At 39.0% G+C, this 14,250-nt stretch overlaps 1 protein-coding gene across 1 annotated transcript; it reads left to right on the top strand.

Annotated features, from left to right (window-relative positions):
• Positions 1 to 2,103: 2,103 nt before the first annotated feature.
• Positions 2,104 to 13,245, top strand: LOC125889101 (galectin-9-like). The gene is made up of 8 exons (XM_049576823.1): positions 2,104 to 2,263; positions 4,459 to 4,547; positions 5,580 to 5,787; positions 6,430 to 6,549; positions 6,731 to 6,898; positions 9,484 to 9,572; positions 11,613 to 11,769; positions 12,511 to 13,245. The coding sequence occupies exons 1-8, from the start codon at positions 2,228 to 2,230 to the stop codon at positions 12,655 to 12,657; spliced, it is 1,014 nt and encodes a 337-aa protein (XP_049432780.1). The 5' UTR covers positions 2,104 to 2,227; the 3' UTR covers positions 12,658 to 13,245.
• Positions 13,246 to 14,250: the final 1,005 nt, after the last annotated feature.

Raw genomic sequence — 14,250 nt, 5'->3', positions numbered from 1 at the left:
ATTGTACCGCAGTAGCCAGAACTATAACTATAATATTATTACTTTCATTAATGTTGTTGTAAGCTACTGTCATTACCTGCATCTCTCTCTCTCTCTCTCTCTCTCTCTCTCTTTCTCTGTCTCATTGTGTCATGTGGATTACTGTTAATTTGTTATGCTGATCTGTTCTGTACGACATCTATTGCACGTCTGTCCGTCCTGGAAGAGGGATCCCTCCTCAGTTGCTCTTCCTGAGGTTTCTACCGTTTTTTTTCCCCGTTAAAGGGGTTTTTTTGGGGGAGTTTTTCCTTATCCGCTGCGAGGGTCATAAGGACAGAGGGATGTCGTATGCTGTAAAGCCCTGTGAGGCAAATTGTGATTTGTGATATTGGGCTTTATAAATAAAATTGAATTGAATTGAATTGAATTGAATTGAATATAAATGCTAATACAACAAATATGAAATAGAGAACTGAATAGACTGAAATTGGCTAAATGATAGTAAAAGGATACTCCTTTGTAGTTTTTGTCTGATATAATTCTACATTTGCACATATTTTTATACATGACAGTATTTATGTATGTTCAAAATACGCAGTTATATAGTATGGCGGCAGTAGCTCAGTCCATAGGGACTTGGGTTGGCAACCAGAGGGTCGCCTGTTTGAGTCCCCGTCCGGAGACGGGGACTCGAACAGAGAGTGGACTGGTGGCTGGAGAGGTGCCAGTTCACCTCCTGGGCACTGCTGAGGTGCCCTTGAGCAAAGCACCGAACCCCCCAACCACCCAGGGCGCCTCACTAAGGGCATCTCTCCACTTTGTGCATGTATAGGTCTTTCAGACCTGTGTGTAATTGACAAGCAAGAGTGAAAACATTGAATTTCCCCTCAGGGGGATTAATAAAGTAAATAAACTAAACTAAAAAGTTTAAAAATAACAATGTTTAAAGTTTAAAAAAAAATATTAAAAAGAACAATGTGAAATTTGACCGTGCAGCGAACAGCGAAGCTTCCTAAATTCTGACTTGTCCTGGGTGAAGCAAGGTGATATAGGCCTACAGGACATGGGCGGGGCTGGACGTTTGACGTCTAAACAGTAAAAAAAAAAAGTTCCATTGGTACCATCCACAACTTTTTACAGTGGAAACGGAAAAAATGTGTTATGAACTGACCTGAACCATACTAGACTGCTTGGTGGAAACAAGACTTTTGTTGTCTTTTTTCTTCTTGAGAAGCATTTGTTTGTTTTACATATTATTATTATTATTATTATTATTATTATTATCATTATTATTATTACACTAAGAATAGCTAACTTGATTGTTTTATGGCATTAAGTCAAGGCCAATGAACAGGTCTGTCCTGTGTTGCACATGCATATCAGACTAAATCAGGAAATACCATATTTGGATCTGTCTGTCAAAAACACTCCACACCTCCAAAAACTCAACAGCCTACAGACAATAAAGATGATACAATGTGGGGGAAAAGCAACATGGAAGCAAATAACACTCATTGATGACGTTTCTAAAAATTGATGAAAAGACCACTGTACAAATATACAATTTTGAGTTTCATGTGCCCTTGAGTAAAACTTAAAAGACATGAAGGAGTGTAACTACACTCTGAGGTTGCAACTTAAACTTAAGTAAAGGATCTGAAGTTTGGGTTAAGTTAACCAGTACAGACATGCAAAAACATATGGTAGGCCTAGTTCTAACCGTGTGTTTACAACTAAAATACATCTGGAATTACTTAGTTGTGGATGCTTGGGACAGAGGCAGCTGGCTGAGCTGAAACACGCAGCAACTGAGACTGAGGTTTGTCACTGATTTAGGTTGTATAAGCCGACAGACACCGGAGGGAACCCACAGCACACACTGATGGCTACAACAGTTGTTTCTGTAAAGTTATAATGAATGAAGAAACGAAACCACATCCCTGTTAAAATATTTAAGATGAATCAGCAAACAACTATCTGAAGAGATCGGTCCAGGTATCATTGGATACTTAATAATTCTCATGTTTGACCCACAGACTGCTGACAGTTTCATCCAGTTACGTAATGCACGCCAATGTCGTTTCTCTTGCGCCATAAACTGAAGTGATAGGACTGTGGTTATTGAAACACCGCCTACTGCAGGGAAAAACGAAACCTATCAGTAGAATAAAAGCTTGTAAAAGTTTCCTATTTGCATCAATCACACTTCCTGCAGCTCAGCAACTCTACGCAATTATTTTTTCGGACAATGGCTTTTCATCAGCAGTCACCGTTCTATAATCCAGTAAGTGGTTGAAACTTGTCTTTACTTTCCTGAAAATATGTGATGATTGATATGAGGGCTGGTCCTGTTAGGGGTTATTTCAGGTCCGTTCCGTTACTCGGAAGACTTACAGTAATATCCTTGCTGGACCTTTTACGCTTGATCAAGATCTACACTTCGATTCAATAATGTGTGAATAATTAAACTATCTCAACTTATCATTGCGTTTTGTACTTGTTCACAACCTGTTTATAAAAATATCGAATTAGCGAGTAGTATAGTGTACAAAGAAAGAGGCACTAACTGTTAGATATTATTTCCTGCCAGAGGAAAACATGCTGCAGCTTTGGCATGACACGACTGCCTTTGCAGCTGAAGTTAACTGTGTAAACACTTAATTGGTCATGTTTGTCGAATATACATGCAACATTTATGTGATTTGTTCATTGATATATTGAGACAATAGCCTACGTCAGTGGAAACTTGAGCTGTCACTCTGGCTCATGTGATGACCGAGCAGTAAAACCTCCAGCAGGAAACAAAGCAGTTATTTTAGAGCTCCTCCTTAACTTCTCAAATGAGGCTTTGTGTCTCTCTGAACGCATTGACGTCTGCGCGTACACGTGTATGCGGCATGGGGCGGCAGTAGCTCAGTCCATATGGACTTGGGTTGGGAACCGGAGGGTCGCCTTGAGTCCCCGTCCGGACCAAAATATGGAGCGTGGACTGGTGGCTGGAGAGGTGCCAGTTCACCTCCTGGGCACTGCCAAGGTGCCCGTGAGCAAGGCACCGCCTCACCGCTCGGGGCGCCTCACCAAGGCAGCCCCCTCACTCTGACATCTCTCCACTTTGTGCACGTATGGGTCCTGTTTGTGCATGTGTGTGTCTCTGTGTGTGTAATTGACAAGCAAGAGTGAAAACATTGAATTTCTCCTTAGGGGGATTAATAAAGGAAATAAACTTAAACTTACCCTCTGATTGGTGTACAGTAAATATTGTGTATTTCGAACCCTAGCCACAGTCATGATGATGAGATGTGATGTTCTGAAAAGTACAGGAATACATCATCTGTCAAAAGAATTAAAGATATTTTACCTAATATTGAATAAATACATTCATGCTGACAAAGGGACAAACACATTTGTCAAAAGAGCAACATTTGAATCAGGGGCGGATTATGAGACAATGTGCCCCTGAGCACTGATGCAAAGGGCCCCACCACCTCTTCTACAGAAGAGCAAGAGACATATCTTTGTGGTGGTTTTGCATTTGTTTGTTGTCGTTATGCATCTTTTTGTGGTTTTGTGTCTTTTTGTGGTTGTTTTGTGTCTCCTTGTGGTTGCTTTGTGTTTCCTTGTGAATGTTTTGTGTCTCTTTGTAGTCACTTTGTGTCTCTTTGTTGTTGTTTTGTGTCTCCTTGTGGTTGTTTTGTGTCTCTTTGTAGTCATTCTGTGTCTTTTTGCAGTTCCTTGGCGTCTGTTTGTGGTCTTTTTGTGTCTTTCTGTGGTCATTTTGAGTCTTCCTGGTCGGTTGCCTACTCGGTAATTTGAGTGACACTATGCAAGTGAAGACCAGGAGGCCCCCCTGACACTCTGGACCTGTGCCTGGTCGGCCTGTTGAGAAAACTATGATTCAATAATAACAGTATATAACATAATAATGTAATGATATTGAAACATACAAAAATAAAACCAAAGGCAGATATGTGCAAAACATTAAAGATATTTAAAAATAAGAAAAATACAAAGTTGTTTAGGAACATGTAGCATTTAGGAACTGCTGCTATATGGTCTATAAGCAGCAGCTAATCTGACCAGAGTCATAAGGTGCTCTGTGTATCTGTAACCTGCAATTACCTGCAATTTTTTAACAAAAAGTGGTTGATAACTCAGTATTACACTTGGCTGCAGCACAAGTTAGTTTTTAATGAAAATCTTTGTGATGTTCTGTGTTTGTACAGGTGCACCTAAACAAGAATACAGGTAACCTCATTTAGGCTTAGGCTACTCAATGTACAGAAGAACCATGCTGATCTATTTTATCCTGTAGGAAACCTTTACAAATCTCACCATTTAAGGAATACTGTGATGAATTAAAATGGACAGGGGCAACACACACACACTTGATTTACTTTCTTTACTTTGCTAATAATTACATGTATATTAACAGATAAAATGAAAAGCAGCTATTTACCTGTTAAGTCCTGTTCTTTGCAGAGAATCCCCTTCACTGGATCAATCCATGGTGGTCTGCAGGAGGGAAAGTCCATCAACATCACTGGACGAGTCCTGCCTGGAGCCGATAGGTCAGACTGCTTTTTCCATCATTTCATCTCTTAGCTGTTAGTCCTGACATTTGGTGGCAGTGAAATACAAAATGTAACATTTCATAAAACATTTTAATAAAACATATAAAAATATATTAATCTGCCAGAAAAATAATTAGCAAGAGAAATATATATATATATATATATATATATATACATATATATATATATATAGTCCCACTTTTATTATCATCAGTGGTAAACTCTGTATGCTGGGCCACTCTAACATTTCTGCCAATTGAGTAGGCCTAATCTATAACATCTTTCCCAATTAATTGTCTGTGGAGCAGCTCCAGACTTTGTACCTGATGACATCATAGATTTGAAATTTAGCTCTCTAATTTTTAGACTTGGAAGAGAGTCTTCTTCCCCCAGAACATTTGCAACACTGTTGACGAGACAATCCAAAGTCATTAACTCACTTATTCTGGAGTTTATTACTGTATCATACAGTCTTCACATGGTGTTTGCTCAGTTGCACATGCATGTGAACAAACCCATGCTTTTGCGCACATGTGCTTTCATTATGTATAAATAACAGGGTTCCACTCATGAAAACATTGCTCCATAGTGCCATCAGTGGTCAAAACTCCATATATAGGTTATCTTGAGAGCATTTGGGACTATTGGGGCAGTTGTAGCTCAGAGGTACAGCAGGTCATCCACAAATTGGAAGATCAATGGTTCAATCTCCAGCTCCTCCAGTCTGCATTTCAAAGTATCCTTGAGCAAGATACTAAACCCCAAATTGCTCCCAATGGCTGTTCCACTGGTGTGTGAGTTTGTTAAAAACTGAGTAGCAGGTGGCTCTGCTAATCAGTGTTTGAATGTGTGTGTGAATGGGTGAATGTGACTGGTCAGATGACTAGAGAGGCACTATAGGAGTGTAGGTCCATTTACCATTTATTCTTTGGATATCTGGCCTTTTGAAGCCATATTTTGGCCTTTATAAAACGAAAAATAATGACAGTTTCTTGTACACCATGAAATGATTATGTATTTTTTCTCCAGGTTCCATGTGAATTTGCAGTGTGGTTCCAGGACCAATGCAGACATCGCTCTCCACATTAACCCACGCTATGACAGCCGCCCTGGTTATGTGGTTGCCAACACCTTTCAGTATGGCAGCTGGGGCACTGAAGAGAGGAAGCACAACTCACCCTTTCCCGCTGGCTCTCCCTTCAGCCTCAGCATCACAGTCTCCCGTGATTCCTACCAGGTCTGTGGGGCCAAAACTGCTGACAATCTGAAAATGATCTTCTTAGTTTGGTCTGACTAACATTCTGACAGAGAAATTAAATTCAGGCAGATTTTATTTCACTATTGACAAATCCAATGTCTCTTTGGGGAGTGCACAACAGGTCATTTTGAGGACCATTTTTTTCTTTTGCCTGCAAATAAATATTATTTTGTACAGAAAATATTAGCATCAAAGAATATTTTAATTTAAGTAAACGAAAACATAATAACCTCTCAAGTTTCCTTGCATTCTCCCTTAAACTAAGAGTTTGACAATAAGCCACAATTTCTGCCAATCAGAGAACTGGAGTCGTCATTTTCTGAGTTACACTCTTAAAACCGAATGCTCATAGGATTATTTGTTTCTTGGAAAGTGGGGAAGCAATCCAAGATTTTAACTGGATGGAGTAGAATTAGAACACCCTTTTCAGACTGCTATTTTTTATACAAAAGGTTTTTATTTTAAAAAAAATGCGCATTATATGTCCCTTGTTTGTTTTGTTTGTAGTTTGTCGTCCAATTATAAAGAAGTGTCTTTAAAAAACATGTATGTGCATGAAAACAATATTTTTCTGTGTTCAGAAATGAGACAGAAATAAAATACCATATTTTCTCCCTCCAGCTGAACGCCAATGGCAGCCACTTCATGGAGTACAGACACCGTATCCCATTTCACCAGGTGGACACCATCTCAGTAGGCGGGAAAGTAGAAATTTCCTCCATAGCCTTCCAGGACTCTATGGTGAGGATGCCACTAGAATTAGGAACAGCATTAATTGTGTTTCATGTGCTTAATGTCGGTGCTCTCACTAAAAATAACCCCAAACCTAATAAATAAATCAACATGTAGAGTATATGAAGAGTATTACAGAAAGGTAAGTGATATTAAAGTGGTTTCCTTTTGTGTTTGGTTTCTTGGACAGCCGGCATTTCCTGCTCAGCCTGCGTTTCCTTCACATGTAGCCTTTCCAACCCAGGCTGCTTTCCCTTCTTTTCCGGGGTTTCCATCACAGCCTGGATTTCCACCCCAGCCTGGATTTCCAGCCCAGCCTGGATTTCCAGCCCAGCCTGGATTTCCTCCTGCAATGCCTGTGAGTATCAGGAAGGGTGGAGCCACAGTTCTGCAGACATTTTACAGAGCTGCTCTTGAGCAGCAAAAACCTCATTGGTTAAGTTTAAGAGTTAGATAGCACAACTTTGTAAAACAAACAAATCTCTTTTCCACTTAAACATTGTGCTGCCGACCCATGTAGACAGTTTTGGTTTCATTTGTTGAGATTTAGAGCTATTGTGTCTGATTTTTGCCTCCATTCCAATACAATGGAGGTGAATGGAATTTAATTTATGTAGTAGAATAGGAAATATTTAGATGTAAGATTTTATGCATACTAGTAGTCTGGGTTGGCTTGTTAGCCAGCCAAGTTTTTGAATTTAAATTAGCCATTTCAGCTAATGTTTACATCATAGACTGCATAAAATAATGGATGTCGACACCATGATGTCACCCACTGGACTTTCTGGACTCCCATTTTGAAGCCTTGAGTTTTGCATTTTGGGTGTCGCCATCTTAGGTTTTTGTGGAGCCAGAAGAGACCATATCTGAATAAGAGGATGGAGATAAACATGACACTAGCTGCTAGTTTGGTTGGCATGGAGCATTTACAGCTATGGTTAACTATGATGATGTTAATGCAAATTTTTTGCCAGCAAAAAAAAAAAAAAAAGCTTAAAATCATTAAAACAAAATGTGCTTACCATGAAGTGAACTTCACTCATGGGACTCCTTAGGGGGTCTTTTCACACAACCAAATGCTAAACAATTTTTTTTAGTGACCAAATCATTACTTTAGACTGATGTCACACAGAGAGCTTTGTTTTTTTGCTGTCTCTGTTTGTTGTGTGTTTTAATAACCCAGTGATGATTTTGTCTCCCTGTGTTTGCACATGGGAATGGGATTGGTTGTGGAGAAACGACCACTCCCTATTTAAGATGGCTTCTCATGAACAAAAAACTGTTTGCCTGATGAAGGTCTAGTACCGAAACGTTGCAAATAAATTATATATTACAAGTTAGACAGTGTGCGGGAGTCCTTTTGCAACTTTTTGGTCTTCTCTCTCCAACGCACCTGTATTGTTTAATAGATGTGCGAAGTGTTTTCTTTATTAGCGACCAAACACATTACAGTACAATTAACTTTCATGAACTGAAAGCATATTGAAATAGCAACAGCTATGGCAACACCTATGCTCTGTAAATCTGGGGTTACGCCATGGTGAAGTTAACTAACCAGCATTGTTGTTGTGGTAGTGACTTGGATGGCAACCACTTGTCACTCAAAGCAATCACACCCCATGTACAGTTGTCGTAAATGTTGAAATTAGCTAGAGACCAAAAATGTTTTTGTACCAGGCTGTGAACATGTTTATTTCTGTTGTAAAGTTGGGCATTTTAACATGGGGGTCTGAGGAGATTGACTCACTCTTGGAGCTAGACTCAAGTAGCAATAAGAGGAACTGCAGTTTTTGACACTTCTGCCATGGCTTCATTTTTCATTCCTGGAGGTTACTGCTTGGTTTACATACAGTTAAAAAGCCAGTTAACCCATCGGCTGTCTCTGCATAGCTGTGCCTCAAATTTATACAACAGATTAAATTTGTACAGCACTACATACAGTAATTGTCAAAGTATAGTGTTTTAGTAGTTATTATACAAAATAATCAACAGGAAATTATACAATACATGGAGTAACAGATGTCAATCAAACTGGGACTTTGGATAGCTGTGTAACCACTTCCCACAATTTGCTTAGAATAGTAACAGCCATGAGCCACTCCATTTCCTTTATGCATTGCAATATGGGAGATTATTGTTCATTCACATTCAGAAAGCAACAGTTTCTAGAGTGCATACTGTGTGGTTTGAATATAGGCCTACTTAATTTTGTCACTTTCACAGCATCAACACACTACATACTCAAACCTGCTTAGAATTTGTGTTTGGCATGGATTTGGGACACTGAAGAACACAAGGTCAGGTACCTATAACCCTACAAAGAGCATATGGTTCAAGTTGGCCACACTGGACACTTCTTAGACTCAAGGGAGACATGATGTTGCTTAAATATGGAAATAAAAGCACACATTTTAAGAAAGACAAGGCATTCATAGTGTTGCACTCATTTGTTCACATTAAAAGTAACAGAAATAGTTGTGTTAAGGATGAAAACAGAGAGAGAGATTCATACCTCAGCCCCTGTCTCTACTCCACAAAGCTGACTGATGAAAGCATGAAGTATGTGACAATTTAGGAATGTTGGTTTTAGAAAGTTACAGAAATTGAAGCTACTGTATTTGACCATCTGACAAGCACTTCTGAAGAAGAAGCATACCTCCTCTAAGAAGGATGCATTTACAAGGCAGCCAGCCAAGAATAAACTTATATTATGCAGTATATTAACACTTCCTGGAGAGGGTGTCAGCAGCACATGGTACATTCCAGGTTGCATTCCTGCAGAAGCAAACTCTAAAGTATTATACACTGGTGTAAGGTAGATCTTTGAATAAATCTAGCAAATCTATAAATTAACAATACTCTTTGTTAATTTAACTTGATTAAAACAATAATGGATTATGAGTATATTTGTGTAATTAATTTTCCTATTCCATCTCTGTACAGGCTGTTCCATACAAGAGCAGCATCAGTGGTGGACTTAAACAGGGCAGGACCATCACTATCCAGGGGACTGTTAAGCCCAATGCCACAAGGTCAGACTTCATCAGCAATTGCTGGATTTCACTTTGAAACCAACACTGCAGAAATCAAACACCATATCACTCTGCCTCGAGACTGAGGACTGTGTCTGCAGAGTAGCTGAGAAAATAAAGAATAAAATTAACCCAGTAAAAGACAGAAATAACAATATAGACTAATAACAAGAGGTGAAACTGCCTGTTTAGCCTAATTTAGCTAGAATATCAATCGGCACACTCTGCATGACGGAGTCCATTCCTGCTGCCCTTACCTACAGAGACCATATATCTGCCCTAGACTAGACTCTTCATTTACCCCTAGACTGCATATCTGGTCCTAGACCATAAATCTGTGCATAGACCATACATCTGGTCCTATTGAACTTTTATTTTAAGGTTTACAATGATTATCCCACTGAAAATATAAACTGTCACTTGAAAATAATCAGTTAAGTCCTGAGACTATATCCTTAGTCACAGGACAAGACTAGATAACCATATAGACTTTTATGGGCATGGAATGAATTCCTCTGTGATTGTCTTACTGGATGCTGGTAAGTTATATGATTGGGTTGTAGAGGTCTTAATGTGAAATCCTATATACTGATATCTCAAAATGAACTAAGTAAACTGAACCATCAGAATACTGCTGCAATCTCTATCGAAAAAGGAAGTAGTTACTGTGAATCTAGTCACATGAGATGTGACAATTTCTCCTCAGTTGCAGTAGGAATCACAAGACAGCATGCTGATTTTGTACACTTAGATTCTGATACACGAGCAGTCTCTCTGTAGTTATCACTTATCACATAGTCATGTAGTCAAAGTTTAAGCCTTTTCCTGCATATTGTGAGCTGAAATTATACTGTGCAGCAGAGTTCCTCTTTTCTCAACACCTTGTGATATGGTATGCACTGTTGAACCTCCTCATTGACTGCAACTTCAGTATGGTGAGTTATGAAGCAAATTAAATACTATCTAGGCTTCAAGACATACATACAGTACAGATGTCAATACAGACGTACAATACATAATGTAGGATGAAGATGGTCTGACATGGTGATGTTTTGTATTTAACCTGCATAAACCTCAGTTGGTGGTAGATGTGGTTAACCCTTCTCATCTCAGGACTGAGTCTATGCCTTTTGTTCAATTTTTCTGTGGCAGGGTTTGGTCTCCAAACAGCAGGTGACAGTTGTTTCCTCATTCTAATAACAAGTGTTGCCAGTTTTTCAACTTCTACTAAAGTTACTGCCCAGACAAGGAAATTCTCAGACTCATAGGAGGTATCCCTTCTATGTGTGCAGTTTATGTGTCTGACAAGAGGCCACTTACTTCAGAAACAAGTATTTTGTTTTGTTCAGGTATTTAATTAGCCAGATTGGCCCAAAACAGAAATTTCAGTTTGGTTGTTTTATCCATAAACATTTTCTTAACAGATTACAGAAATATATTTTAGGCATAGATAGATTTGCAGCAGGAAACTACACCAGTGTCCCCAGATAGGCCACAGTCCATTAGGCCCAGCAGACATATTTACAGTACATTTCACACAGTTCAAAACAAGCTGTTTAAAGGGCCACTCTGGTGATTTCAAATTACACTTCAATAAAGTTTGGGGATTCACAAGAGACAGTTAGATAAAATAATGGTCAAAATTAAAACAGCCAAACTGAAGACATTTTGAATTTTAGTCCCTAGTTTGGACTTCGGGCTTTAAAAACACTGGATTCTACACTCCCCATAATGCAGCACAACTTAGTGTTTTCATTAGACCCTCCCTACCTGGTAAAACTAACATATTTCCAACTGATGTTTCCACATTGTAATGCAGGTTTTCTGTTAAAAATGCTGCAGTCTAAGATGACTGAATTTCATCATCAGGAACATTTTCTCAGACTTGAAAATGAGGAAGTTTCACCAGGGAAGTAATGGTTCCCAGGACAGGTGACCTGGCCTTTATCTGTAAAATCAGTGCAGTTTAAATCTATGAAAACAGTCATGCAGGAGGTCCAGTGCCATGTTGTTCTCAATGTTTCCTCTGTTTCCTCTCAGGTTTGTTGTGAATCTCAACCATCAATCTGGCATCGCTCTGCATTACAATCCACGTTTCAATGAGAACTGTGTGGTTCGAAACACCAAGCAGTGGGAGCAGTGGGGCACTGAGGAGCGTGGTGGTGGGATGCCCTTCCGTCGGGGACAGCCTTTCACGGTACCACTGCAAACACTTCACTGATTGCACATGTTGACAAGGTGGATGTGGAATGTCCCTGGTATTGGGCCTGTGTTTAACAGTTTGTATACGTCACTGTATCTCCATCACTTGAGTTAAGTGCGTCATTAAACAAGCATGGACAGTAGTTTGTAAATTTCAGGCCATTTAAAAAAATATAATGATGTTCAGTCTCTGAATTCTGAAATTGAAATGAACATAGTCATTTTGAGAATTCATAATTCTGAGCATAAGGTCACTCATGAATTCAATCTCAAAATTCTGAGCACAAAGTAAAAAAATCTGACTCAATACATTTAGAATTCTGACCTTCTCTTTTGTTCCTCTGCTGTAGGCTAAATGTCACTGTGATGCACTAAAAGAGGAAATCATAAATACAATAATGTCCTTAATGCAGAAGCTTTTGTGTTTTTGCTGCTTTCGTTAAGCTGGCAGCATTATTTAACAGATATCTCTAGCAGATATATTATACCATCTTGAAAGAAGACTATATGAATGTAGTAGTCTTTTTCATCAATATTCCAAGTTTCAGTTAGAGAGACTATATCTTTTGTGCTCCACTGCTTCCCAGACTTGAGCCAGGCATGTCTTAGAGTGCCTATGTATGAGGCCTTGGTGACTCCTAGTGGTAATATAAAAAAAACACAGGTTTGTTAGTTTTACTGTTACCATGGAGGCTATTCAAAATATGTGTTTGCAAAATGCCCTTTTGTCTTTCAGCTGACCATCTGCTGTGAGAATCAGTCCTTCAGGATTGTGGTCAATGGGATGCAGGCACACACCTATAAGCATCGTTTCACTCCCATCCAACACATTACCACCCTGGAGATAGATGGTGACATCACTCTGACCTCTGTGATGGTGTAGAGGTCCAGGACCTGTGGCTGCTCTTGACATCTTACTTGCAGCATGGTTTTCCTGACAACAACCATTGCATTTATTGATAAATTAATGCAGATTGATCACTTTTGGGTATTTACTGAACATTGTATATTTACTTCCTGCATATTCATTCTACAAATTATTATTCTCGTTTTTATATTTTCATACTCTATACACCTCCTGAAAACATATCAGGTCCAGTCAGTTCATAAGAGAGGTTCATTCTGTTTGAACTGAGTAGTCGACATGTAGGAGATAAGGAGACAAGACAAGTTTAGAAAACAAAATAAAAACAAACAGTAATAACTTCTGGATTTCACTGATATCAGACTGAATGCATGAATGCACCAAACAAAGTTAATATGGCCAATGGTGGATTTGTCAACAGTTCCATCTTTAAAAAAAAATAAAATTGTTGTGCAATACTATTGCGTCTTAATTTTGTAATCATTTAAGTCTGTGAAACATTAAAATTAAAATATATTGTAACAACATGTGTTATGGTGTGATGAAATCTTTTCTGCTGGAACTTGATAGGCAAGAAAATAATAAAACTGATCTGTAAACACCTTATGATGCACTGCAACTTCTTTCAGCAAATTTAATGCAGCTTGTAAGAATGTAATTTACTTTTCAACAGGAGATGAGTTCCTAACCTGTGCGCAATATAATAATCTTGTTTTGTCACTGACTATGTTTATCTTAAACTTAAACTTTATGTTATCTTAAACTCTCTTTGGGGCGAGTTATGACAGCCTAAGATTATATTAGAGGTGGAAAGCAACTAATTACATTTAATCACGTTACTGTAATTGAGTAGATTTTTGTGTAATTTGTAATTTTTTTTCAGTAGTTTTTGAAATCTGTAATTTTATTTTTACTTATGTTACTTTTGACTGAAGTACTGTACTTTGCTACATTTGAAATCACATCCGTTACTAAGTAAACAATAAAAAAAAAGTTTTCGGCTAAATGGAAACCAAAAGGGTGAATCTCGGAAATCTCGCGTGGAATTGACCCAGAACAAGCGGCCGGTGCCGGCGAGTTACTGGAGAGAGAGATGGAGGAGGATGGGAGTGCTTCGGCAAAAGCACAAGCAGACGCAGCAGTTGAAAAGAACGAAACGAAAGAAAACGCCGTGTGCACAGTGCCGTTTATACTTTTCAGAAAAATGCGGCCCGAGCCGCGCTCTTGTGTGCTCACTTGTGTGTGTGTGTGTGTGTGTGTGTGTGTGTGTGTGTGTGTGTGTGCGCGCGCGCGCGCGCGCGTGCATCGGGACTGAACTCCGCCTTGCGCGATACAGAGAGCAGAGGAGGTTTGTAGCTAAAGGTGCGACCATGTATAGACAGTAATGACATGCCATCTTGTAAACAGTATAAGTCATCGTTGTATTGGAATACACAGTATTCTTCCAAATTAGTGCTAGTGTATTTTAATAGGCCTATTCAGAATTTCGCTTCGACAAGCTCTCTCTTTTTTGACAATAGACCTGCATCCCTGAGAATAATGCCCAACAATATTGCTCAAAAAGTCGCTCTGTGTATCATCAGTCCAACAGTTGTGTATCAAAATGAATGA

This window comes from Epinephelus fuscoguttatus, linkage group LG5 (genome assembly GCF_011397635.1).
Source record: "Epinephelus fuscoguttatus linkage group LG5, E.fuscoguttatus.final_Chr_v1".
In the NCBI taxonomy this organism is placed as follows: Eukaryota; Metazoa; Chordata; class Actinopteri; order Perciformes; family Serranidae; genus Epinephelus; species Epinephelus fuscoguttatus.
The sequence above is the reverse complement of the archived record's forward strand: the minus strand, read 5'-3'. Positions and strand labels throughout refer to the sequence as shown.